This window comes from Lissotriton helveticus, chromosome 5_1 (genome assembly GCF_964261635.1).
Source record: "Lissotriton helveticus chromosome 5_1, aLisHel1.1, whole genome shotgun sequence".
NCBI classification, from domain to species: Eukaryota; Metazoa; Chordata; class Amphibia; order Caudata; family Salamandridae; genus Lissotriton; species Lissotriton helveticus.
In genome coordinates this window covers 168,668,384-168,695,365 of record NC_136065.1, presented here as the reverse complement: position 1 = coordinate 168,695,365, position 26,982 = coordinate 168,668,384, and the positions used below count along the sequence as shown (strand labels likewise).

General features: G+C 48.0%; 1 protein-coding gene across 6 annotated transcripts in view; it reads right to left on the bottom strand.

Annotated features, from left to right (window-relative positions):
• The window catches only part of STRBP (spermatid perinuclear RNA binding protein), a 617,908-nt gene that overhangs the window by 406,647 nt on the left and 184,279 nt on the right, over positions 1-26,982 (bottom strand). For all 6 annotated transcript variants that reach the window (XM_078641959.1, XM_078641961.1, XM_078641960.1 and 3 more), the window contains one exon: positions 21,565-21,730. In XM_078641959.1, the coding sequence (XP_078498085.1) occupies positions 21,565-21,730 (166 nt within the window). The remainder of the gene's footprint in view (positions 1-21,564; positions 21,731-26,982) is intronic.

Genomic DNA, 26,982 nt, shown 5'->3' with positions numbered 1-26,982 from the left:
AAGTTATGTTTTAATAAAGCCAATTTCCTCTTTGCAACAAACATTTCACCCCCAATTGCTTCTAAATAGGTCTCAAATGCTTCTTGCGAATCCTCCCATGGAATAATGGGTTCCTCTGGTGCAGACACAAAAACATAGGTGAAAGAGCAAGGACTGCACGATGCAGATCATTGTTCTTAACAAAACAAACTTCAATACAAAAAGTAGTCACCGTAGTCTAATAGATTCCAAACAATAAATTGACACAATAAAAGTATTTCTTTAACAACTTCCAAAGGTTGGCCAATAAGAAACTGCCTTTGACCAGCCAATTACTGATCTCCCCAGCAGTCAAATTAAATAGCTCAATCAGGGCCGGACTGGCCATAGCGGGCACCGGGCGTTTCCCCGGTAGGCCGCTAGTGTGGGGGCCGGTTTTGGGCCCCTGGGGGGCCGCTTTTGTTACCGGGGGTCGGCACTATCGGCCCCTGTAACAAAATCGGCCAAAACCGGCCCACGCAAACTGCTCAGCTGCACTCCCCCTCACACCCGGGGGGGCAGCTGAGCAGTTTGCCAGGGCCGGTTTCTGTTCCCAGTCCGGCCCTGAGCTCAATGCATTCATAGGTGTTTGAAGGCACACTGTAGGATTAGGGAATCAACAATTTGTTTCACTGAAATCTTTGCGCTGGTAAGTAATGTCTTTGTTTAAAAGCAGAAAAACAAAAGAAGTTGGCCTATTCTTAACATGGACCCACCAGATTTTTGTGCATAGCGTAGAATGTGGGCACTTACTAGTGACTTCCCTGTGTTTACCCCTCCAATGCGGTGATAACAAGCACAGGATACTGCTCAGCAGCGGAACACTGCTCTCACAAGAACTTGTGCTGCTTGACCTTGAAATCCTAAATTCGGGCTGGTGCAGTCCTTTATTTCGCTAGTCGTCACTAATGCGATGCAGATTGCCAATAATTTACGGACACTCACACAAAGGAAAGAGTTATTCTCAGTTGTAGTGTACGAACAGCCCAGGCAAGCCCAGCCTGTAACTGCCTTTTCACAAACCTCTCCCACCACATTTTCTATTCCCCAAATTCTACACAAAGCTTCGAGCCTAAAATGCAATGCAACACCTACCTACCGTTGCCAAGGGACCAACTAAGTGCCAAAGCCTTTTCTTAACTCCATGCCTCATAGACTCCAACAAACACAATTGTCTGCTCTCTGCAGCATCCACTTGTGCCTACACCACACCTAAGACCTTCACACTTGCATCTTTGATGACACCACAATCCCTACCAGACACAAATGGCTGCAGATTTGGAGCCTTATATAAGCAACCTTTGACTAATTGAAATTCATTATCACATCGGTCCTCCCATATATACTAAACATTCTTTGTGTCTTTTCTACTAAGCCACCCACAAATCTTCCAAGAATTCTATCATTCCCAAAAGTGACACTATGCACTTTTTGGGACAATAGCCTACAAAGAGCTTCAGCCAAATTTGTATTTGGTTTGACTGTTGATCCTATAGTATGCCCCAAATATGTAATGTCTTGTTTACTAAAACAGCAACAGTCAGTCCTCAATGTAAGCCCATACTCCGCAGACTTTGTCAGAGCCATATTGACTCTCCTTATCCTGCTCCCATGTATTTCTATAAACTGGTAAATCATCCTGGTAGAGTTCTATGCCATCGAAATATTGCTCTCTGGAAGACAAAAGCTGCGAAAACCAGGTCAAAAGGCATCCCAACAAATGTAAATGCTCTCAATGGTGATATGAAAGAGAGCAGTACCTGAGAAATCTTAAGTAGTCTCATCAGTATTATGCAGAAGCCAAATCCAATGTGGTGAAGACCTTTGATCATAACAGCAAAGACAATAATTCTATTTTTGTGGGGATGGGGAATTTATCCACCACCACTTATTCAGTTCCCTCAAATCGATACACAATCTAATTTCTCCCACAGCCTTTTTCGACACAAGTACAAGTGGCAATCATTCGAAGGCATCAACACCCCTTACTCAGGAATTCTTCTAATGTCTTCCTTCATCGCATCCAGAACAGCAAAGGAAAGAGCCTCAATTTATATGCAACTGGCTTAGGTCCCTCTTTTAGTAAGATCACATCTATGTATGTCTTCAAACAGTCCAGCTTCTTGTTAAACATGCAATTATTACATACAGCTCTGATCAGCAGACACCATTTGCTACTGGCCACATGGGCTACTGTCTCACATCTGTAAAATTTTTCTTTGAACTTAAAATCATTGAACGTCAAATTTGCAGGACCCTGCTCAATTTCTTAGGGCTGCTAAGTACTTTTAGGATGTCTCACTGTCCTCCTGAACGCATCCTACCAAAATAGCATCTCTCCATTAAGGTACTGACAAAAGAAAGGTTGTGCAGATCCAGTATTCTCAAATATATATGACATGCACTGAACCCTCTTGCCACACTTGGCCCAATTAGCGAAGACGGCCAAGACTACCAGACCCTCAGCTCCCAAGCAATGTTTGCATTCAACCCTCAAATTTATTTCACACACCCTTGCATAGTTTAAGAGGAAATCATTTCACATAAACAGTACCTTTCAACGGTGAGACTGAGCACACACAAGCATGTGCCCGACATTAAAAAATATATATGTAAGCTCTACTAAATAAAATAGTTTTACAACACAATTAACTAATTATCTCACTTAAATGATTCTACACGCCTTCTAATCAAATGATACATTCACCACCAATGAATTAGAAGAACAGTCCAATATAATGATATTCTCACCTATTCTCTTTTTAAATGTTAAATTAATCAGAAATACTGGTCAATATCAAAAGAACTATCCGTGGAGCAAAATGCTGTTAAAACCTTGCCGTCTCAAGGTCATGAGAAAGGTGCACCTGCACCACAATCCTTTACTTACAAGAGGGAAAAGGTCATGAAATGGAGTACCTGTCACCAAGAACAGGAGTCGATGAGTGTATGCCTGTAACTCTTGGCGATTGTGGTCTCCTGTATGGTGCCTGTTATCACTACCACACTACGACGGCTGGCGCACTCTTAAAACGTTAAACAGCAATTTCCGGAGGTTATTCAGGCTCACTGTCAGAGGCCAAATAAGCTGCTCGTCACAGAGCCTCCATGTACGTATTGATCTATATGGTATTTCTTTAGCCCACGCCTAGCCTGAAGGCAGCGAAGCACTGTACATGGTCTCCACTATGACCTCAGCAGTCTGCCTCTATCGTCTTCGAAGCGTTCCCCTGGAGACAGAGGCGCAACTAGAGTCAAATTTGGGGGGGGGGGGTAAGAAAAAATTTCGGGGGGGGGGGGGGGGCTGAATCTTTAGGCAATCGGCAGAGTCGAGCTGCAGGGGCTCTTAGAAGGGGTGAAACGACAACAAAGCCCCATTAACATGCACAAGGTCTTTTAAAGACCTGTGTAGAGCTCGGGTGCGGCTGTGAGCGGGCTGGGAAATGTCTCATCCTGGGCTGCCACACAGGACAGGGGGGGGGGGGGGGGGGGGGGGGCTGGAGCCCTTTGAGGCCAATGGGTGTTGCGCGCCTGCCTGGAGATGATCGGGTGGATTGTCCTGAAGGCTTAACTTTCGAGGGTTGAGTTGGAATTCAAAAGGCAGCCTTGAATTCTACTGCAAATAACGATTGTCACACAATGTAAAACAGGGTCATCCCGAAACTTTTTGCCTTTCCCCTAGCCCTAAACGGTTCATAAAGGGGGTGGTGATGGACAGAGTATCTGAATTAAGCAGAACACTCCTACCCAGTCAAAAGATCAGGGCTTGATCCATCACCGTTTTTTAGCTCACTGCACCATCCCAGCTCAGAACCTGGCTACATGCAAATTAGTCTGACCCTGGCCCAGTGCATCATGGGAACAGGGCAGACCAAACTACCAAGCCAATTCTTTACTGGAAAGGAAACAAGCTTCCGGGGACCGGTTTCTGGCATTACAGCCGTCTTCGGCCCGGCTTGCTTGAATCCTGATGGTGCAGTGAGCAAGGGACTCACATCTGAGCATACCCTTCCACACTTGTGGTGGCCAAAACGGTTCATAAAGGGGGTGGTGATGGACAGAGTATCTGAATTAAGCAGACATGAGTCCCTTGCTCATTGCATCATCAGGATTCAAGCAAGCCGGGCCGAAGACGGCTGTAATGCCAGAAACCGGTCCCCGGAAGCTTGTTTCCTTTCCAGTGAAGAATTGGCTTGGTAGTTTGGTCTGCCCTGTTCCCATGATGCACTGGGCCAGGGACAGACTAATTTGCATATAGCCAGGTTCTGAACTGGGATGGTGCAGTGAGCTAAAAAACGGTGATGGATCAAGCCCTGATCTGTTGACTGGGTAGGAGTGTTCTGATTAACTCAGATACTCTGTCCATCACCACCCCCTTTTTGTAAATTATTTTGGCCACCATGAGTGTGGAAGGGTATGCTCAGACATGAGTCCCTTGCTCATTGCATCACCAGGATTCAAGCAAGCCGGGCCGAAGACGGCTGTAATGCCAGAAACCGGTCCCCGGAAGCTTGTTTCCTTTCCAGTGAAGAATTGGCTTGGTAGTTTGGTCTGCCCTGTTCCCATGATGCACTGGGCCAGGGACAGACTAATTTGCATATAGCCAGGTTCTGAACTGGGATGGTGCAGTGAGCTAAAAAACGGTGATGGATCAAGCCCTGATCTGTTGACTGGGTAGGAGTGTTCTGATTAACTCAGATACTCTGTCCATCACCACCCCCTTTTTGTAAATTATTTTTCCCCTAGCCCTTTCGCTGTGATGAAATTGGTGGGTCCAGGATGTTGGACACTTTGGCGCTAGTTAGCAGTGGAAAGTGTGTGTGCTTTCTGCCTTACATAGGTATATTAGGACACCCCCCCCCCTTTAGGGGACATCACCCCCATGGTAGGAAATGTATATGCCATGTGTAGTGTGAGAGGAAAATAATAAATGCTGTGTAATGGTGTACGCACCTTTATTTTCACCATTGCAGAAATGTCACTTTTAAAATGGACGCCATTTTTGTCTGCTTGTGCCGCCTGCCTGAGGTGGGTTGGCGGTCTAGTGTTTGAAGTGACAAGGTGCTTTACACTTCCCCCAGTGACAGTGAGGCTGGAACTGCCAGGGACCTTCTAGAAGCTTCCAGCTCTTTCTGGTAGGTGGGAGGAGGGGTGTATATGTAGAGCAGTAGAGATGCCATGTGCTCAGACTGAGGGTGGACTGGAATGAGAGGGGACACTCTGCCAGGAGGTACCGCCGCATGGGCCTGTGTGCTGACCCCTGAGCCCAGCTGTACCCCTCTGCTATCCACAGGGCCAGTAAGAGCCTTTGCTGGAGTGAAGACTGCTGTTTCAGGAGGAGTGCCACTTTATGGGAGATGACTGCTTCTAGGAGCTGCTGTCCTGTACTGATGAGTGCCCACTGTCTGCTGATCTTGCCCAGCCTGGCCTGCCTGCTCTGCTGCCCTAGCGCCTCGTGAGTGCTATACTTTGACTGCCTGCACTCCAAGGAGGAGAGGAGCGTGGGCGCTACTCCCACAGGTGGGACCCCGCAAACTGCGAGTCACCTAGCGCCTGGTGAGCGCCATATTTGAAGTGATTGTGCTGCTCTGCCTGCACTCTAGCGCCTGGTAGGCACTGTTTTCCTGATTACCAGAAGAGGTACACTTTCTTCTGTCCCTGAAGCTTCTAGCGGGACCTAGTGCCTTGCAAGTGCTATATTCAAGGTGCCAGGGGAAGAGGAGCGGACGCCTGCAGCGCTGTGCAGTCATAGCGCTATATTTAAATTCCCCTGCTTGCGTGCTGCATTGGGGTGCTGCCACAGTGCCATATTTGCATTGACTGTGCTCTGCTTGCTGCCAAGGCGCTACAACTGTGAAAAGAGGAGCGGACGTCTGCAGCGCCGGGATTCTTAAGCGATACAAGGGGATCCGGGCGTGTGGGATTCCCCCCTGCCTGCTTGGTTAACAATGGGCAGCTGCAACGTAGGTTGATACCTAATGCTTTTTCCTCCGGTTTGCAGTGCTGATTTTGGGCCATTGGTAATTTGAGAGCCCTCGAGTAGGGGCTCCCCAGGCACAGTAGCGCCAGAAGCGAATCTGCAACTTTGGGGCAGCTATTCCAGGAGTATTTACATAAAGTGTACTGTTAATGTTGCTTATGCCTAATGCATGTGGTTATATCGCTAATGGTTTCTTTCCCCCTAAAGCTTACGGGATGTTTGGGGGTTAGTAGGGATGCACCATTATGCTAATGTTCTGTCCTAATGTGCGCAATGATGAAATGCCTCATGTGTATGCCCCATTCTAATATGATTAGGCCCCATGTACCGCAGGAAGTGCCTTATGCATCTGCTAATGCCTAAGGTGATGTTGCCTAGCGTTTTTACCCTAATGAGAATGCTTCATGCCTACTATGTTTATGCACACAGGTTGATGCCTAATGCTCTTTCTGCCTAATCGGTTATTCACACTGTTTGTATGCCTAATGCATTAATGCTGGCAATGCTTTTACCCTAATGCTACCTTGTGGGGGTCCTGCAAAAGTGCCTAATCTAAGGTGATTTATTGCTCCGATAGTTTAGGCCCCAGCTGAGTATGGTGTGCCTAACGATATGCAGAATAGGCTCCCCCGTTATGCCTAATGTATTCGTGTTTTCAGGTCCACTGTGACGGTAGGCCTAAGGTGTTGATTCAGGCTTTATGCCTGACCACTGTGTGTTTTCTGCCTAGAGCTAATGGTTTCTTTTCCCCTAAGGCTGCAATGCTGGTGTTCTGCATACTATGCTTAAACTGAGGTTCCCATTCCAGGCTACGGCAACAATGATTTATGCCTTAAGCACAAGTTACTTACCTTCGGTAACGATATATCTGTAAGAAACATTAGTTAGTGTTAGATTCCTTACCTTAGAATATCCCCAGGCGTCAGACTGGATCCGGAACGTTTTGCGTAGCAGTACCCCTGCACGTCGGTAGGCGCTGTCTGCGGTTCCGCGTCTGTAGTCGCTGACGTCAGTTCTTGTACATAGCTTTCTGCGCCAGGAACGCAGAGCCATGACAGAGACCGACACTGGTGCCATGAAACCAGTGCCCTCAAAGGGAGATACCTTAACCCTAGATATCGGTTCGCAGAACGGGAAGGATGGGTGGGGCGGTAAGGAATCTAACACTAACCACTGTTTCTTACAGATATATTGTTACCGAAGGTAAGTAACTTGTGCATCTGAAAGAAACAGGTTAGTGTTAGATTCCTTACGTTAGAATAGATACTCAAGCAATATCAACCCCGGAGGTCGGTCTGCGAACCAAGATCACACCAGAAAGTCCTGGAGAACGGAACGGCCGAAAAAGCCATCTCTCCGGACTTGGCTGTCCAGGCAGTAGTGTCCAGCAAACGTGTGCAGCGAAGCCCAAGTAGCTGCCTGACATTTATCCTGCAAGGGGGACTCCCCGACCCAGAGCAGTAGTAGCCGCCGTGGCCCGAGTGGAATGGGCCCTCAGCCCAACAAGAGGCTCTTTTTTTCCCCAAGGAGTAACAGACCTTGATGCACAACACGCCCACCGAGAGATGGTCCGCTTGTGCACCGCCCGTCCCTTCTTAGCGCCAACGTAATCAACAAAGAACTGATCGTCCACCCGGAACTGGCGTGTGTGGTCTAGATAAAATGAGAGCACGCGTTTTGGGTCCAGACGGTGGAGCCTCTCTTCCTCTTTCGAGGGATGCGGAGGTGGAAAGAAAGTGGGCATGGTGATGGACTGCCCGATATGAAAGGCTGTAACCACCTTGGGCAGGAAGGGAGGACGAGTTCTCAAGACAACTTTGTCCGGATGGACAGAGAGGAAAGGAGGTTTAGAAGAGAACGCCTGGAGCACACTCACTCTCCTGGCAGAGGTGATGGCAACCAGGAATGCAGTCTTAAGAGTCAGAAGACGAAGAAGGCAGTTGTGAAGTGGCTCGAAAGGAGCGCACATCAAATAGGTTAGAACAAGGTTCAAGTCCCACTGAGGCATCACGAAAAGAACAGGAGGAAATGTGTGTGATGCCTTTCAAGAACCTATTTACAACAGGGGACTTGAAAAGAGAAGGCTGATCAGGAAGCCTCAAGAAGGCTGAAATGGCCTTTGATAGTGCCCAGAGCAGAGCCCTGCTGGGCAAGAGAAAGAAGGAAGATGAGAACCTCTGAAAGGGGGCAGAGAGTGGATCCACAGCCTTTGCTGTGCACCATGCCACAAATTTGTTCGAACTGCTGGCGTATACCGTTTTTGTGGAGGGACGCCTGGCTGCCAGAATCACATCACAGACTTCAGGAGGCAAGTCAAATGGCCTCAACTGTCGCTGCTCGATCTCCACGCATGTAGGTGGAGACTGGACAGGTCCGGGTGGAGGACCGTCCCCTGCTGCTGCAACAGAAGGTCCTCCTGAAGAGGCAGGCAAATCGGGGGATCGACTGAAATGCTGAGTAGCTCGGGATACCAGTACCTTCGTGCCCAGTCCAGGGCCACAAGGATGACTTCGGCCCAGTCACGCCAGATCTTCTTCAGCACTCTGGGCAGAAGTGGTATAGGTGGAAAGGCGTACAACAGACCGCAGCTCCACTCGCGACGAAAAGCCTTGGAAATTCCAGCGCACAGAACTGATGACATTGCGCGGTCTCTTCTGTGGCGAATAGATCTAACCTAGGCTCTCCCCACTGCTGAAAGAGGCCTTGCGCCACATCCGAGTTCAGACGCAATTTGTGATTCATCATGCACCGGCGGCTGAGTTAGTCTGCCCTGGCGTTTAGGGAACCTGCCAGGTGTTGAACCACTAGGGTGACACCCTGGTGTTCCAGCCATTGCCAGAGGCGCAGAGCCTCCTGACAAAGGGTCCACGACACCACCCCGCCCTGTGTGTTGCAGTACCACAAGGCGGTGTTGTTGTCCGTGAATACCTGCACTACACTTACCCGGACAGAGGGAAGGAATGCTTTCAGTGCAAGGCGGATCGCACGCAGCTCAAGAAGGTTGATGTGGAGTCGGGACACCGCCGGAGACCAGAGGCCGCTGATCTCCACCTCTACCGTGTGGCTCCCCCAGCCCCGGAGGGAGACATCAGTCACAACTATGTGCTCCGGTTGGGGTAGGGAGAGGGATCTGCCGCTGACCCAATCGCGGTCCGTGACCCACCATTGCAACTGTCTCGCAGTGCCCTCCGAGATCCAGACGTGGTCAGACAGGTTGCCCTGATGCTTGTCCCACTGAAACTTCAGGTCCCACTGCAGTGCCCGCATCCGCCACCTGGCGTGATGCACCAGGAGGATGCAGGAGGCCATCAGCCCCAGAGACTCTGGATAAAGGCTGAAAGATCGTAATCAGAGCCTGAATATCTCAAACCCGCTGTTCGGGAGGATAAACCCTAAACTGCGCCGAGTCCAGAACCGCTCCGATGAAGAGCAGCTTCTGAGAGGGGCACAGGTGTGACTTCGGCACAATAATGGAGAAGAACTATAGTTACTTACCTGTAAACTGTGGTTCTCCAGTATTGGTGTCTTTCATAGATTCACATGCTTGAATATCCCCCGTCGTCGAAGTGGGAGTCCCACGGTACATAAAATAGCAGTCATATATGCATGTATACATGAAAATTATAACGAATAAAAATATACATACATATAGTGCAATAAATTGTAAATTCTAAAAGTACCATAGAACATAATAGGCCCATTGAAAAGCCTAAGGGAGAACTCACTTTAGTAGCATATCAGTGTCATTATGTGTTGGATCACATTCCAGCCAATCAGGCTGTAGCCTCCTCTAGAACCTTCTCCTCAGAAGCCCAAGTCCTCAGATTTTCGTAGCACAGAGTAAGTAAAAGTGCCTGAGGAGAAGAGAGCCTCTGAGGGGAGGATGGGAGGGTCGCATGTGAATCTATGAAAGACACCAATACTGGAGAACCACAGTTTACAGGTAAGTAACTATAGTTCTTCTCCAGTATTAGGGGTGTCTTTCATAGATTCACATGCTTGAATAGAGTAGAAAGCAGTAAAACATCACATGAGTCATAAAGGTAATACATCAAGCAAAGAAGGTAAATATATATGGCAATATGCACTAAATACCAAAACATAATAAGGAAAAAACCTTTATGACTGGAGGCGGGTAGCAACAGAGGCTCACCTTTATTGGAAAAGATTCCGCAGCACCGCTTGACCCACTGCCGCATCCGCGGCGTCTGTTGATTGCAGGCAGTAGTGCTTAGTAAAAGTATGGCTGCTCGACCAAGTTGCAGCTCTGCAGATCTGTCGTAAGGCCGCAAAAAGGGCAGCCGAAGTAGACACTGCTCTAGTTGAATGAGCTCGAACTGGAGCAGGAAGGGGCTTTCCAGCCCGTTGGTGGCAGAAGGATATGGTAGAGGATATCCACCTGGTTATAGTCTGCTTGGTAACAGGTTGTCCTTTGCAAGTTGGACCATATGCCACAAACAATTGATCCGACTTTCTGATAGGTGCAGTTCGTTGAATGTAGAATTTGAGACAACGTTTCACATCTAATGAATGCAATGACCGCTCAGCTGGAGTTTGCGGAGCAGGAAAGAAAGTCTTCAGAATTACAGGTTCGTTGAGATGTAAGTCACTGGGAACCTTTGGGATGAACTTAGGATTAGTTCGTAATGTCACGGCCTCGTTGGAGAATTTTAGGAAAGGAGGCTGTATGGTAAACGCCTGGATGTCACTGACACGTCTTGAGGACGTTAAGGCGAGTAAGAGAGCAACTTTCCACGTGAGAAATTTAAGAGTTGCCGAGTGAATAGGCTCAAATGGTGGTAGAAGTAGTTGAGACACGACCAAATTCAAGCGCCAAGCAGGCGGAGGGCGACGGATAGGTGGAAACATCCTAAAAAGGCCCTTGTAAAATTGCTTAATGATCCTTGAAGAACATAAAGATGTGGAACCATCATGGCGGAAACGGGAAATCGCCGCCAGAAACACTTTAAGAGTTGAGTGGGACAGACCTGATTTTGCCAGGGATAAAAAGAAAGGTAAAATTTGTTCAGGTTTTGCAGTCATTGGGTCCAAATCCTTGGTGCGGCACCAGACACAGAAACGCTTCCACTTGAGTTGGTACGTTTTTATGGTGGAGGGTGCGCGAGCCCGCGCTAACACCTCCCTGCAGTCCCTGTCAATATTTAAACGTGCAAATTCATTGTACTCAGGTTCCAGGCATGGAGTTGAAGGTATGCTGGATCCGGATGACAGATTAGTCCCTGCTGCATCGTGAGGAGGTGCGGTAGAGGATGGAGTGGCAACGGATCGGACTGCGAGAAGAGGAGCAGGTCCGTGAACCATGGACGTCTCGGCCACTTGGGTGCGATCAGGATGATGCGACAAGGTTGGAACCTCATCCTGTCTAACAATCGAGGGATCAGAGGAAGTGGAGGGAAAGCATAGATGAAGTCGTTCGACCAATCGATCGAAAATGCATTCCCGCACGACTCTCTGTGGGGATGCCGACTTGCAAAGCGTGGGCATTTCCTGTTGACAGCAGTCGCGAAAAGATCCATCCGTGGCCGGCCCCACCGCCGGAAGATGAACTCGACCGTGGGCTGGTTGAGTTCCCACTCGTGATTGTCTGATGATGCTCGGCTGAGTGAATCCGCCAGAACATTGGCCACACCTGGCACGTGAATGGCTGTGAGATGAATTTGACGTTGAATCGCCCAATCCCATATTTCTTGTGCCAGTTGAGAAAGTAGAAGAGACCTCGTGCCGCCCTGCTTGTTGAGGTAGTGCATGCTGGTGGTGTTGTCCGTCCTCACCAGCAAAGTGTGTCCCCGCACTAACCTCTGGAAAGATTTGAGGGCTAAGAAAATCGCCAAGAGTTCCAGACGATTGATGTGCCAAGTTCGTTGCATTGCCGTCCACTTCCCTTTCACAGACATGCCGTCGAGATGCGCTCCCCAGCCTTCGAGAGACGCGTCCATCGTAAGCGTCAGAGTTGGGGGTTCGTCCTGGAATGAACGGCCCGCAGATATGTGTGGAGGGTGAGCCCACCACTCCAGCGCTTTCTGTATGCGAGGTGTTAAAAGGACCTTGTCCTCGAATGACCCCGACACCTGTTTCCACTGCCTGTCCAGTTCCTCCTGTAGAGTCCTCATGTGCAATCTGCAATTTGGAATGAGGTGGATGCACGAGGAGGCCATGCCAAGGAATGATTTGAACATTCGGACAGAAACGGACAGTTTTGATTGGAGGGAGCGCACCATCTTTATCATGCGGTCCTGTCTTTCCTGGGAAACGAACACCTTTCCCTGCCGAGAATCTAGCAAGGCTCCGAGAAAATTTCTCCTTTGCGATGGTTGAAAGTGTGACTTCTGGCAATTGATTGAAAGCCCCAAGGCGTGGAAAAGGGAGATGCAAACTTGAGTGTGCTGATCCGTCAGGTGAAAAGTGTTTGCCTTGATGAGGCAGTCGTCCAGGTATGGGTAAAATTGGATACCTTGGAGACGTAGGAAGGCAGCTACGGGGGCCAAGATCTTGGTAAAAACCCTAGGTGCTGAGCCGAGGCCGAATGGCAGGACTTTGAATTGGAAGTGTAGCTGCCCGACCGTGAAGCGGAGATACTTCCTGTGTCTGGGGTGGATTGGCACATAGAAGTAAGCGTCCTGAAGGTCGATTGTGGAATAGAACTCGCTTGGATTGAGAAAATTCAGAATTTGGAGCAGAGTTAACATCTGAAAAGTTTTTGAAATTACAAATTTGTTTAGAGCTCGTAGATCCAATATTGGACGCCATTCCCCCCGACTTCTTCTTGACTAAGAAAAAGCGGGAATAAAACCCCTTGCCGCGTTGACCTTGCGGCACTAGTTCGATGGCTCCTTTTTTGATCATTAATTTCACCTGGGCCAGAAGGTCCTTGAAATGAGGAGGTGGTGGCCCCGAAGGTGGATGAGTGGGTGGAAATTTTGTGAATTCCAGGGTATGTCCTTTGGATATAACGTCCAGGACCCATTGGTCGGAGGTGATTGTGGACCATTTGTAAATGTACTTCGAGATGCGACCTCCAAGATTTACGGTCGGCAAAAGGAAGGGTCTGAGGCAGTCACTGCTTTTTGGTGTTTGATCCACCTCTATAAGTGGATTTCCTTTGGTAAGGTCTGGAGGTGGATTGTCGAGTTTGAGATTGATAGGCACCCCTCTGTCTGTTATCGTTGTAGGTGTTGTATGAACGATATTGACTTGAGCCACGAAAAGTAGAGGAGCCTCCGCCTCTACCCCGTGCACCCCGAAAGGGCCGTTTCTTGTGTTGTAGGGTCGCCAAAGATTTCGCAGTGTCAGTGTCCTTTTTGATCGCCTCAAGGGCATCATCCACATGTTTGCCAAACAATAATTCTCCGTCATACGGTAAATATAGGACTCTTGCCTGTACTTCTGGACGGAAAGTGGTAGATCGCAGCCAGCCTTGACGCCTCAAGACTGCAGCCCCCGCCAATTGTCGAAACCCCGTGGAGGAAATATCGAGTGCACAATCAATGATTTCGGAGGAAATCAACTCTCCCTCGTGAATAATCGCCTGTGCTTCTGCCCGGATTGCCTCAGGCAGCTGAGGAATCAATGCAGCAACCTCGGACCACATCTGGCGGTCATAACGGCCCAGTATAGCCAGAGTGTTTGCCGCCCTCACCGTAGTAGCCGCCATGGTCGTGAATTTCTTTCCTATGGAATCCAATTTGCGGCCTTCCTGATCAGGAGGAGACGTGAGTGGCGTAGCCAGATTGCGCGATCTTTTTTGTGCAGCCTGAGTAATTACCGAATCTGCTTTCGGTTGAGACACCAAGCAGGCCGGAGAAGACGCCGGAGCTTTGTATTTCCTGTCCAATCTGGGTAAAACCGCAGGAACAGAATTGGGACGTTCCATCAATTTAAGGCCCTCCTTCCAAATATAATCCACGATTGGTATAGTGTGGGATTGCCTTTGTGATATGTCTTTAAAGTCATATAGAAAGCAGTCACTTTCATGCTGTTGTTGTTCGACTTTGAGATTAAACCGTTTTGTAGCACGGATCATCAAATTGTGGAAATGTGCCATGTCCACTGGGGGCGAATGTAGAGGCGAGGTGGGCGGAGTGGAAGGTGTTTGAGCCCTATAATTGTCCCACTCAGCCATGTCGGCGTCATTGTCGTCGTCATCAGTATTGTGAGGATCCGGATCCTCGTCGCCAGTGTCAGGACGAGCACCATCCGGTGAAGCAGGTGAAACTGGTGTAGGTGCCTGAGGAAGTTGCGGTTGAGGCTGCGGAGGAGGCAGTGGTGCTGGAGAAGCAGGAGTAGAAGAAGGAAACCTGCGGTTATAATCATCCAGCATGTGCTGAAGGTTCATTACCAAAGATAGAGGTATCTGAGTAACAGGTTCTGAAGGCACCGGTTCCGACGTATCAACAGGAAACAATTCAGTCCCATCTTCGACATTGTCCACCACATCACCCTCGTCACTATATTCCTGGCACTTAATGTTTAAATCCGAAGGACTGGTTGCCTGTTTAAAAAATCCTTCCACTTCTGAATCGTTTCCGGATTCTTCCTCACCAGACTGGAATAATTTGTCTGGAAGACGAGTGCCACTCCTCACAGGACTCAGTTAGATGAGTGGTATGGTCCGCAAAGAAGAAGCAGTAACCACTGTGTAGACGGAAGCCGTTTTTGGTAGAGGTTGGTGCGACGCCAACGAGCCCGTTGGCGTAAATGCGGCAGTGTCAGTAACACCCTGAGGCGGGTGCATCGTCGACAAAGAGGCCATCGGCGTTGACTTGAACGGAATTTTCTTCGTCGACGAGGATTTCTTGTCCGTCGACGGGGCCGTCGACGAAAGCGGGCTTTGGCCGTCGACGACGAAGGCGTCGACGGGATAAGAGTCGTCGACGAGGCCGTCGACGATGTAGTGCTGGTCGACGAGCCAAAACCAGATTTCTTACTGGTAGGTAAGGCTTTGGGCGCAGACGTCAGAGAACCAGGTCCCGTAGACGTGCCCTGAAGCGAATCCTGTGGGGAGACAATCCTAGAGGACTCCAACAGTCTACTCTTCTTGAGAAAAGGAGAAGGAACCTCGGTCTCAGACCCACGCTTCTGAGAGGACTTTGAAGCAAAAGATGACAGGCTCTCCACATCAGAAACCACAGACTCCGAAGTCTTCAACTTCTGTAGCCACAGAAGGAGACGGGCCTCTCTATCTCTCAGAGTCTTAGGAGGGAAAGTGCGACAGTACTTACAGTTTTTCACCTCATGGTCTGGGTAGAGACAGTAAATGCATTTACTGTGTGGATCCTCGTGGAAAAGGCGCAGTTTACCACATGAAGGGCAGGCTTTAAACAGAGATTTCTTGTTTGAAGACATTTTCTTGAAGAAAAAACAGGTAAAGTTGAAGAAAACTGAGCAGAGCTCAGGGAGACTCCCTTCACACGACGTGCGGTGGAAAATCTGAGGACTTGGGCTTCTGAGGAGAAGGTTCTAGAGGAGGCTACAGCCTGATTGGCTGGAATGTGATCCAACACATAATGACACTGATATGCTACTAAAGTGAGTTCTCCCTTAGGCTTTTCAATGGGCCTATTATGTTCTATGGTACTTTTAGAATTTACAATTTATTGCACTATATGTATGTATATTTTTATTCGTTATAATTTTCATGTATACATGCATATATGACTGCTATTTTATGTACCGTGGGACTCCCACTTCGACGACGGGGGATATTCAAGCATGTGAATCTATGAAAGACACCCCTAATACTGGAGAACCCCAGCAGGTGCAGGAGGTCACCGTAGTCTGGAGGTGGTTGATGACTGTCTGGGGCGAGCCCGCCTTCAACAACCAGTCGTCGAGATAGGGGAAGACTGAGACCCATGATCTGCGCAGATGAGCTGCGACCACCGCTATCACTTTCGTGAACACCCGAGGGGTGCTGGTAAGGCCAAAGGGGAGCACGGTAAACTGAAAGTGCTCGTGGCCTACCGTGAACTGCAGGTGACGGTGGGCCGGCAGGACGGGGATATGGAAATATGCGTCCTGCAAGTCCAACGCTACCATCCAGTCTCCAGGGTAGCTATGACCTGAGCTAAAGTCAGCATCTTGAACTTCTCCTTCCGGAGGAAGCCGTTGACGCTCCGGAGGTCCAAGATAGAGTGTAAGCCTCCTTTGCCCTTCTTGGATACCAGAAAGTAGTGGTAGTAGCAACCACGTCCTCCTTCTGGCCCAGGAACGCACTCGACGGCCCCCTTGGCCAAGAGGGCCGTAACTTCCTCCTGCAGAAGTTGCAAGTGATTCCCCGACATGCTGTGGTACTGCGGTACCATAGCTGGAGGGGTCGCCTCGAAGGGGAGGGAGTAGCCCCTTCGGACGATTTGCTTCACCCACCAGTCCGATGTGATGGTACGCCAGTGGAGGAGGTGATAGCAAACCCTGTCCCCCACTGGCATCGAATAGGCCTGGAAGCTCAGAGTAGGAGGACTTTGAGGCAGATGCTGCGGAGGCAGATGTGGACTGACCTTGCCGTTGTCCCCCGGCACCGCCACGGCGGTTACCACGTCCGCGACCGCGTTGCGGTTGGTTCTGGGGCCTGTGGCTAGCTGGATGTGTGGGGGTGCCCCTTCCTTGGCCCCGAAAGGGGCGAAAAGTGTAAATTTGCTGGCGTTGGCCGAGGCCCAAGGACTTGGCCATAGCCCTGGAGTTCTTGAAACGCTCCAGCGCACTGTCCGCTTTGCCGCCAAAGAGGTGACGGCCATCAAAAGGGTGGCCTGCACATCCCCCGAAAAGTTGGCGGACCTCAGCCAGGCGTGGCGGCGAACCGCCACTGTCATTGAAATCGCTCTACCCGGCGAGTCCGTGGTATCAAGTGCACACCGTATCGAATAGTGTGCTGCATCCCGTTTCAAAAGGCAGGCAGTGTTGACAGACGGCAACCCCAAACTCAGGGAGGAGAACAGTTTCTTCCCAAACTGATCGTACCTTTTGGATTCCCGATCCGGAAGAGCGGTCGGGAATGCGGTCTGGGATGTAGAGGCCTGGATCACCAGGCTCTCGGGGGTGGGGTGAACGGGCAGGAAGCTGGGGTCGCCCGGAGCCGGGCGGTGGCGTCGGGCCACGTTCCGATTTACAGGAAGGCCCGTTGAGGGCTTGGACCAGGTGCACACCAGAACGTCAGTGATGGCTTCGTTAAACGGCAGGAGAGGCTCCGAGGAGCTTACCTGCGGTTCGAGCACCTCAGTGAGGAGGTTAGTCCCCACGGCCGCGACAGGGAGCTCAAGAGCCAATGCCTTAGCTGCCCTATTCAACACCACCCTGTAAGCAGCCCCGTCCTCCGTAGCCACGGTAGGAGGGGAGACAAATCCAGTGTCGGGCGAAGTGTCCGGTCAACTGGCCTCCCCCAGCTCATCTGCCCAGTCCTGACTCAACTGGCACTGCAGTGCCAGAGGGTCCTCAGACCCCCCCAGTTCTCCTCGTCATCCATCTCCTGATAGTCAGGGAAAAAGGATGGAGCCGGGTCGTCGGTGAATGGCTCACCGATCGGCGAAGACAGCGCCGGTCCGACGCCGGATCCGGACCGGGGCTGGAATTGGGGACGACGTCGTCCGGGGACGGCGGCGACACCCTTGGAGACGGCACCAGCGGAGGGGTTGACTGGCGACGTCCCGGATCCAGGCCCGGATCCTGTGGAGCCGCCGGCCCGCTATGGCTCCCAGACGGAACCCGCGGGGCCCGAAGGAGACTCTGCAGGTTCCAACGGAGGCAAGTGCGACCTCATGGCCGTGAGGAAAGCACTAATCTCCTCCGGCATTGTGTGCACCCCAGGGACAAGCGGGTAAGGAGCTGGACGCGGCACGTGCGGCTCCAGCGGAGCCGCGCGGGTGGTGCCGCCCGAACACCCGGCTGCGTCGCGTGAGCGTCAGGGGGAGTCGGAAGAGCGATGACGCTTCTTTGACTTCTTTTTCGAGTGCCTAGACTTACCCGAGGACTTGGAGCCCGAAGAATGATGGTGACTCGTCGAGCGGCGATGACTGTGGCCCCGTGACCACCTCCTGGACCGGGACCTCGAGCGGCGCGGGGACGACTGCCGGAACTCGAGTCGCTTACAGGACCGCTCCCACCTAGCCTTCGAGGTCAAGGCCCGGCAGTCGGGGCACGACTTGTCAGTAAAGGCACCGATAGTGGGGGTCGGTCATCGACATCAAGCGGTGACAATTCTCGCAAGGTTTAAACCCAGGCATCCCTACCGGCACCGCGAGTCGAAGATCGACTCGAGAAGTGATCCAAAACAGATCAAAAAGTTAGTCAAAAAATGACTAAGAGTACTGCTCTTCCCGGATCTGCGTTTGCTGGCGCGGAAAAAAGAAGAACTGACATCAGCGCGCGAGGGCGGCGTCTAAGTGCTCCGACGACGTCATCCCGGCGATCACGACGCCGACGACGGACGCGGAGCCGCAGACGACACCTACCAACACGCAGGGGTACAGCTACGCAAAACTTTCCGGATCCAGTCTGACGCCTGGGGATATTCTAAGGTAAGGAATCTAACACTAACCTGTTTCTTTCAGATTTTATGCATAATGTGCTTTCATGATTAATGCCTTTATGCTACTTTTTTTCCCTAATGCCTACGTGGCTGGTTTCATGTTTAGGCCTACCTTGACAAATGCCTAAAGTGATTTATGCCAAGTGCATGTCTACTCACCAGTAGGTACGGCCGGTGAGACGTTATTGCTTATGGACTTTCAGTTATCCTTGGTGCCAGCTGGCACAGTTTATCTGCACCTGTGATTCCCTTCTGATGTGTTTATTTTACAATACACACATTCTGATTTTCACCTAACCTGGTGTGGTGTCTCTTTTTGTAGTGTGCCTGGTGTGTCGCCTGTATGTGCTGCGTGGATGCTTTACACATTTCCTCCGGAGTTTGGCCCACCCTCTCTGCACCACGCTACATCATTTCTAACAAGTGCTTTGGAAAACACTACCACTTTGGCATTGGCTACTTCTTTGTGCATCATATCTGCAGCATAGGGATCTCTGTCTGTGCAGTAGTTAGCAGCTTCTCCCATTTTCTTAGTCTTCACTCTTTACCAATAGCATGACATCTTGAGTTGAGTAGGCTTTCTCCTAACATGTTGGGGTCCAGTCCAAACTCATGGGTCAAAGTAGGGTAAGTGGCAGACAAGCTTTATTTCGAGGACACCACAACCAAAGTCTATGTTTACAACTGCCCAACACAGCAGCTTTTACTTAACTCTCCCTAAACATTCCACACTCCACTGATGTAGTGAGAAAGTCAACAGCTGAAAGAGTCAGACCTCGCAGGGAACTCATCATTTAAAAAAAAAAGAAAAAATTAGGTGCATATGGTACATTTACAGCACCATTTTTCACATTTGTGAGCTAAAATAGGTTTAGAGACAATACCTAAGAGAAAATCTTGAAATATTTAAATAAATGTTTTTTTAGCAACATACATATATATTCATCATCCTAATCTTTATTTCGATATCCAGGATCATAAAACTACATTCACATAAAAATGTAAAACCTTTTCCCACATTTACCAAAATTATCCAATAAAACCAAAGCATATATACATATATGAGTAAATTAATAATCCTTTGTTCCCAAGACAAATATACTTCATTAAAAAGTAAGAAAACCATTTAATATCATTCTTTGCTCCATTTAAAAAAAATCAAATAGCTATCTATGTATTATGATGTTTTCATGTATGGCAACAAGGTGGGCTATGTGTTATATTTGTTACAAGTCCTAAACTATGAAATAGTACAAATACGCATAAAGTGATATGTGACAATAAACACCACTTCTACCAAACATATTTTGGAAATAATTGAAATGAAGTTGGGCTTTGCTAATCTATAATTACCCTCTACTGGTTGAGCTACATCTTGTTCATTTAATTGACTACTATATTATGTAGCCCCAGGCATAATTAGCATTTTTTTGCGTATTACCCACATCCAACTCAAACATATGGCAACAGATATTACACACTGCTCGCTTGTGTTGGAGTACAGTATTCTTCGTGCAGTATTGCTGCTCCTGGTACTCAAATTTTTACATAATTGTTTTAACCATTTTTTCCTTGGGGCCTCATAGGCGGGGCAAATAAAAAGTAGATGCGAATAAGTCTCCACTTGCCCTACACATAGTTGACATCTACAGTCATCTATGTTGTATCATTTGTATGTGAAAGACTTTAATGGTAGAGTGGCCACCCATAATTGGAAGTAGAGTCATCTATCTGAGGGCTTGGAAATGAGATCCCAATATGGTTCGTACAGGGGACTAGGTATGAACTCTAAAAATCTACCTGTCAACGATGAGCTCTCGGTACTACTTATGATGTCAGTTACGGTCATAGTGCGGTATAGCTCTTTCATTTCCCTTTTTGAGGGAAACAGTTGGCCCTTGGGATCCTTCCATAGGTGTCTCAAACCCATTGTTACCAGTGTGCATTTAACTTTTTGCAGCTAGCTGATCTTTTCTGTGGTGTCAGCTTCCCGGAAGTCCTTAAATGCTACAGCATAATGTGCTAGCTCTGGAATAGTCCAAGTCAGTATGCTATTGGGCGGAATCTTGCTACCTCATCAGTGATTTACATCCTAGATCGCAGTACAAAGGGGTATTTTGCGGAAGACCTGCGATACCTCTTAAAAACGTATTTGGGGCTGAGACTAATGGCCTCAACTTTTCAAAGCCCCATAGTTCCGAACCATAAAGTATTGAGGCCAAAACTTTGGTATTATAAATCTTTAAGGAAGGGCTAATTGGCTTTGTAAATGATGTTTGTGTTCTTTCACCAATGCTCCTGCCAATTGACAATGTTTTAAGGGCATAGCTTTGATCTGGGGTTTCCAAGTACGTTTTTTAGCTAAGGTAACCCCTAGATAATTAAAAACATTGGTCTGTTCGAGGGGCACATTATTTAGACAGATTGCCCTTGATTGCCCAATGCTTGTGTAGAAACATAAATTTGGATGTACTCGCACTTATCACTAGGCTTTGCACCTTACAGAAATCTTCAAAACGCAAAAGTGCTCGCTGCAAGCCGCTCTGTGTTTTAGAAATGATGAGCGGGTCGTCTGCGAACATGAGTATTGGTATTTTGATACCTGCAAGGACCGGAGCATCTGTTGGATGGGTAGGAAAAAAATTTGCTAGCCCATTCAAGAATAAAGAAAATAAAGTTGAGGCCATGACGCACCCTTGGCGAACACCCTTAGATACGGGAAATCGGTCTGTAATGTTACCCTGTGCACCCCATCGAACTTGTGCAAAGTTGTCCTCAAGTAGTCCGAAAATTATGGATAATAGGTCTGATGGGATTCCTAGGTCCATAAGGATCATCCAGAGTTTTTTTCTCTGAGTCCAGGTCGTACACAGATTTGAGGTCCACGAAGGCCTTCGACAATCATGCATATATTCTGAATAGTAACTTGTGGCTGCTATGCCGAGTGATTATATCAGCTGGATATACACAAGGAAATAAAACTAAAGTCCCATACATCTAATGGGCGTGTCAGTACAATTTAACTCACCTGGATTTGGACTGGAAGGTTCTCTTTGACTGTAGATAATAATGTCTTAGATGGCTTATCTTTACACATAAGGACAAGTTCCAAGTCCATATCATCTTTAATCAGCAAACCTTTTGCCACCAAGCCAATTCTCAGGACACCACATAATAAACGGCAGCTTTGATCCCTGAAATACAGATTTTTTGATTTTCATTAACTCTGCAACTTAATAAAAAAAAAATCACAAAACTATATTTACATTAAAAACCGCAAATAATAAACTATCCAGAATCATAATTACTGTAATATCCTTCAAATAACTGTTGCCAAGCCTTGTGTTTTTCATTAACCCAATTGTCACCTACTAAATGAGTGCACAAACGAATACAGTTGGAAAAAATTACTTGCATTCAGTAACAGTCTTTCTGGTGTATCTTATACCTGAAGATTCCTTACCCTTTTGAATATTTCATATGTCAGACTGAATCCAGAATTTTTTGCAATAACTCTTCGTACCTCTCAGGGTCTGAAAAGCGGAATATGTTGCCAGAGGAGTGGTTGGAGCAGGAATACGACCAGTAGTTGAGGCTGGAATGTTAGGTTACCAAGTTCCTATAGAACGCATGCCCACCATAAGGTCTCTAGGCGATAGAGCTACAAAAGCAATATCACAGTTATGCACTCCGACAAAATAATCATAAGGAGGGCTCCCTGTTTTATGGTATTTATTTTTTTAACATTTCCGTCTGTATTTATCCATATTTATTTTTAACCCAATTGTTGGTATTTATCCATATTTAGTTTGTGTTTTGAAAGCAAATGGCGTCATAAAATTGTATATTTCCTCATTTATTTAACAGATACATTTGCACTCCTAGTTTGATACCTGTTGTGTTTTAGCAAATTAGATAGCTAAAAATAACAATACACTACACCTTCAGATAAATATATTAGCTCTATGTACAAATATGCCTTAAGCTATGCCTGTATTTAAGGACATCTCATCCCATTTTTTTTTACCTGCCCCTGCTGTTTATGTATTCTGCTGTTGACCTGGAATTCATGAAGAACAGCTTGAAGATTCATTCACAAGAAGCATAATTTTCTGTATTTACCGGCATTTAAAATTAAATACAGACAGACAGGAAACACATTCTTTTCCGTCTGTGTTTATCTGTAGAAATCAGTAAAAACTGAAAACTGGGAGCCTTAATCCTAAACCACCCTGAAGAGCTGAGTCTTCAAATGTTTCCTGAATTTGGACAGGCAAAAGAGACCACATTTCGGAAGGAAGAGTATTCCAAATACGAGGAGCAAGTGCTGAGAAAAGAGCCACCCAGGAATAGACACAAAATTGAAATGGGAAGATCTTAGATTCAGAGCAGGTACATATTTGTCGAGGCGGGTTGAAATAAAGGGGAGGGCGGCAAACCTGTAAGGATTAAAAAACCAAGCAGCAGGCCTTGAAGACTGAGTGTTGCTCAGTTGGTAACCATGCAACTCATGCAACAGGGGCATAATGTGACACCTGCGGGGTAATTGATACAAGATCCTTGCAGACTGGTTTTGAACTATTTGAAGCCTGCCAACTAGGCCCTTAGGAAGGTCCACGTAGAGGGAATTGTCAGGGTCAACTCTAGCGATGACAAATGCGATGAGGTCTTGTTTTAAAGCTGCAAAAGAAAAAGGTTTACCAATCCTTCTAATGTTTCGGAGTTGGAAACAGGAGGCAGAGACTATAGCCCCTACCGGGGGTTTCATTGACAATTTGGAGTCAATCACAACTCCAAGACATTTGCCTGAATCTTTGAACTTGGGAGGCGCACCCAATGAGACGAGCCAGAAAGCAGCGTTCCACAGGATGGGTTATTTACAAATGATAACAATTACCGTCTTATCAAAATTCAATTTAAGTTGGTTATTATTCATCCAATTGGTGAACACCATTGTATCCTGGAAGGAAGATTTCGATTCCGGTGAATCCTTAATGATAAAATCAGTTGCATGTCATCTGCATAGTTATACTCTTTGACATGCATTTCAATCAAAACACACACACACACACTAAAGGGTGGATGCATACATTAAACAGATAGGGAGATAGGGACGAGCACTGGGGAACTTCACAGATTATCTTGACCTTCCGAGCGCAAAAGGAAGAGAGCATAACTGACTGCGCATGATCCATAAGGAACGAGATAACCCACTCTTGAGCGTAACCTTCCAACCCTGCGGCCCTGACATGGTCCACCAGAATTGTGCGGTCAACAGTGTCAAAGGCCACCGAAAGATCAAGCAGTATCAGAGCCTGGCTAGTCCCTTTATTAGCAGCCCTCCACAAATCAGCCACTGCTGATAAGATTATTTAATCCGTGGAATGAGCTGTCCAGAACGCAGCTTGATGAGAATTAAGGAAGTTGGTGTCTTTTCACTCCTTTCCCCCTGCTAATGTATACTATTTACCAAGCAATACAAACTCATACATGTGCTGGGATATATGTAGATGTTCCATCTGACCCATGTTCCTGGGATTATTCAAAAGAGTAGATGAATTTGTAATACTTATTATGATATTTATATGATCATTCTTCTGTGATAACTTTGACATTTCTATTCCAGTCCAGATTTTATTTGTTATTTTGTCCCTTTGTAAATTCTTCCTTATTATTTATTTGCTTCCGATTGTTGCGTATTACTATTGTAATGCAAATGTATTTTGTTTGTCATTAAGATAATAAAGATATTTGAACTAAAAAGGAAGTGGATGTCTTTTATAAAAGAACAGATACATTCTGCTACATGTGTCTCAAGTACTTTTGCCAAGTATGAAGGAGTGATATGGGGAGATCATTTTTTAATACAAAAGGATTATCCCAGACTTTCTTCAACAGAGGTACTATTGTGGCTTCCTTGAAGGCAATGGGAACCTTTCCACAGCTCAAAAACTGATTTAAAAGAACTAGAGCTATTTCAAGAAAATGGATGAACACTGTCCCTAGCATCTGAAGGAGGACAGGGGTCCTCAGGTGATCCTGATTTCACTTTATTTAATAATCCCAGGAAACTATCCTTACTGATAACAGAAAGTTCAGACTTTATTTTAAGATTATGGTGTTCCGCTGTTACCCCTCCTTCAGACTGTCCCAAAGGAATGCTTGCTTTGAGGGTTGAAATCTTATCCACCAAAAAGAAATTAAGAGCTTGACAAAGACTACGAGCTGGTGTGACAGTAATAGTCACTCTATCCGGATTGGATAGTTCATTCACAATTCTGAAGATGTCCTTAGACGTATTGGTAGAATGTATAACCCTTCTTGAGAGAAAAGCAGCTTTAGCCTGAATAATAAGTATTTTATAATGTTTTAGTTGGAGCATAAAGGCCTACTCAACTTTTGTTCAGCTTGGTGCTGTTTTAATTGACCTGCTTTTAAGTCTTCAGAAAACCTGGTTAGCACATTATGGCTCCTAGGTGGTTTAATTTTACGAAGCGGATGTGAATATCACTGGCCTGTGTTAGCCACCTAGCAATCTCTCCCTCAAATCTATCACTATTAGGGAGGTCAGTGTCTGGTAACAACATTTCCAGAGCATAGCAAAAGTCTTCCATGTTGATACAAGCCCAGTATCTGGAGAGTTGATTAGCACCATGGCAAGGTTTACGAAGGGCCACATCTGAAAGTACAAATTTGATTAAAGAGTGGTGCGACCAAGATGGCCGCATAGTTTGAGAGCTCTATGGCGGCCCTTACCTTTCCTCTCATAATCCGAACATAATCGCCCAACTCTGGCGAACGGGGCCGATCGAGGTGTCCATTCTATCCGGAGGCAGCCACTGGGGCCGGACTCGTTCCAGGGACAGGGATCCTGAGCAGACGGCAGCACCAAGGCCTCAGTCGGCCGGGGACGGCCTGTGCTTGGCGGTCCTGGGAGCCGTGCCTCAAGGGATGTGGGCGGCAGCCGGCAGTTGTGGATCGAACAGGGCCCAATGGCAATCGTTTCCTCCTGCTTTGGCCCGGGACAGGGGGCCTTCTCCTTCTCCTCCATTGAGAGTGAGGTGGCGCAACAGTGCGAGTAGACTGTGATGTCTTGGAGCGAGCCCCGTGGGGCAGGCAGTGACCAGGGCCTGCATCCGCGGCTGATTGCGTTGGAGGCGGCTCCGGCCGGATGAGACGGCCTGCAACGGGTGTGCCAGAGCAGCCCTTCATGGTGGTGGGCATGGACGAATGCATGGTCCCTGCCGGCAAGAGCCGGTATTCTCCTACATCGGCTGGGACGGAGGTCCACTACCCAACTAAGGGCTGAGACAGCAGCAGCCTGCGGAGGCAGCCGTGGAGAATGGGACATAAGCACTGAATGGGCCAACAGTGCCGCACGCGGACTCAGCAGAGGTGAGGTCTGCTGCTGGGTGTGCTCAGACGTGACTCCCAGGCTTTCCACACCACTGGAGTCAAGCTATCCAGGCTGATGAAGGCTGATAGCCAGAAACCGGTCCTTGGATGCTTGATTCCGGTCTGGTAAAGACATGGCTTGGTAGTTCGGACTGGACTGTTCCCATGAGGCACAGGGTCAGAGCTGATTTGCATATAGCCAGTGTCTAACCCAGGGTAGTGTGGAGTGCAAAAAAACTATGGATTTAGGCCCAGATCCTTGTACTGGGGTGAATGTATGACATTGTTCTACATTCTGTCCATCAACTGTGTTCTTTGCAATTTTCACCCCGAGTGGGCTGGGTATGCTCAGACGCAAGTCCCAGGCCCTCCACACCACTGGAGTCAAGCTATCCAGGCTGATGAAGGCTGATGAAGGCTGATAGCCAGAAACCGGGCCTTGGATGCTTGATTCCGGTCTGGGAAAGACATGCCTTGGTAGTTCGGACTGGACTGTTCCCATGAGGCACAGGGTCAGAGCTGATTTGCATATAGCCAGTGTCTAACCCAGGGTGGTGTGGAGTGCAAATAAAACGATGGATTTAGGCCGAGATCCTTGTACTGGGGTGAATGTATGACATTGTTCTACATTCTGTCCATCAACTGTGTTTTTTGCAATTTTCACCCCGAGTGGGCTGGGTATGCTCAGACTGAGTCCCAGGCTCTCCACACCACTGGAGTCAAGCTATCCAGGCTGATGAAGGCTGATAGCCAGAAACCGGTCCTTGGATGCTTGAATCCGGTCTGGGAAAGACATGCCTTGGTAGTTCGGACTGGACTGTTCCCATGAGGCACAGGGTCAGAGCTGATTTGCATATAGCCAGTGTCTAACCCAGGGTGGTGTGGAGTGCAAAAAAGCGATTGGATTTAGCCCCAGATCCTTGTACTGGGGTGAATGTATGACATTGTTCTACATTCTGTCCATCAACTGTGTTTTTTGCAATTTTCACCCCGAGTGGGCTGGGTATGCTCAGACGTGAGTCCCAGGCTCTCCACACCACTGAAGTCAAGC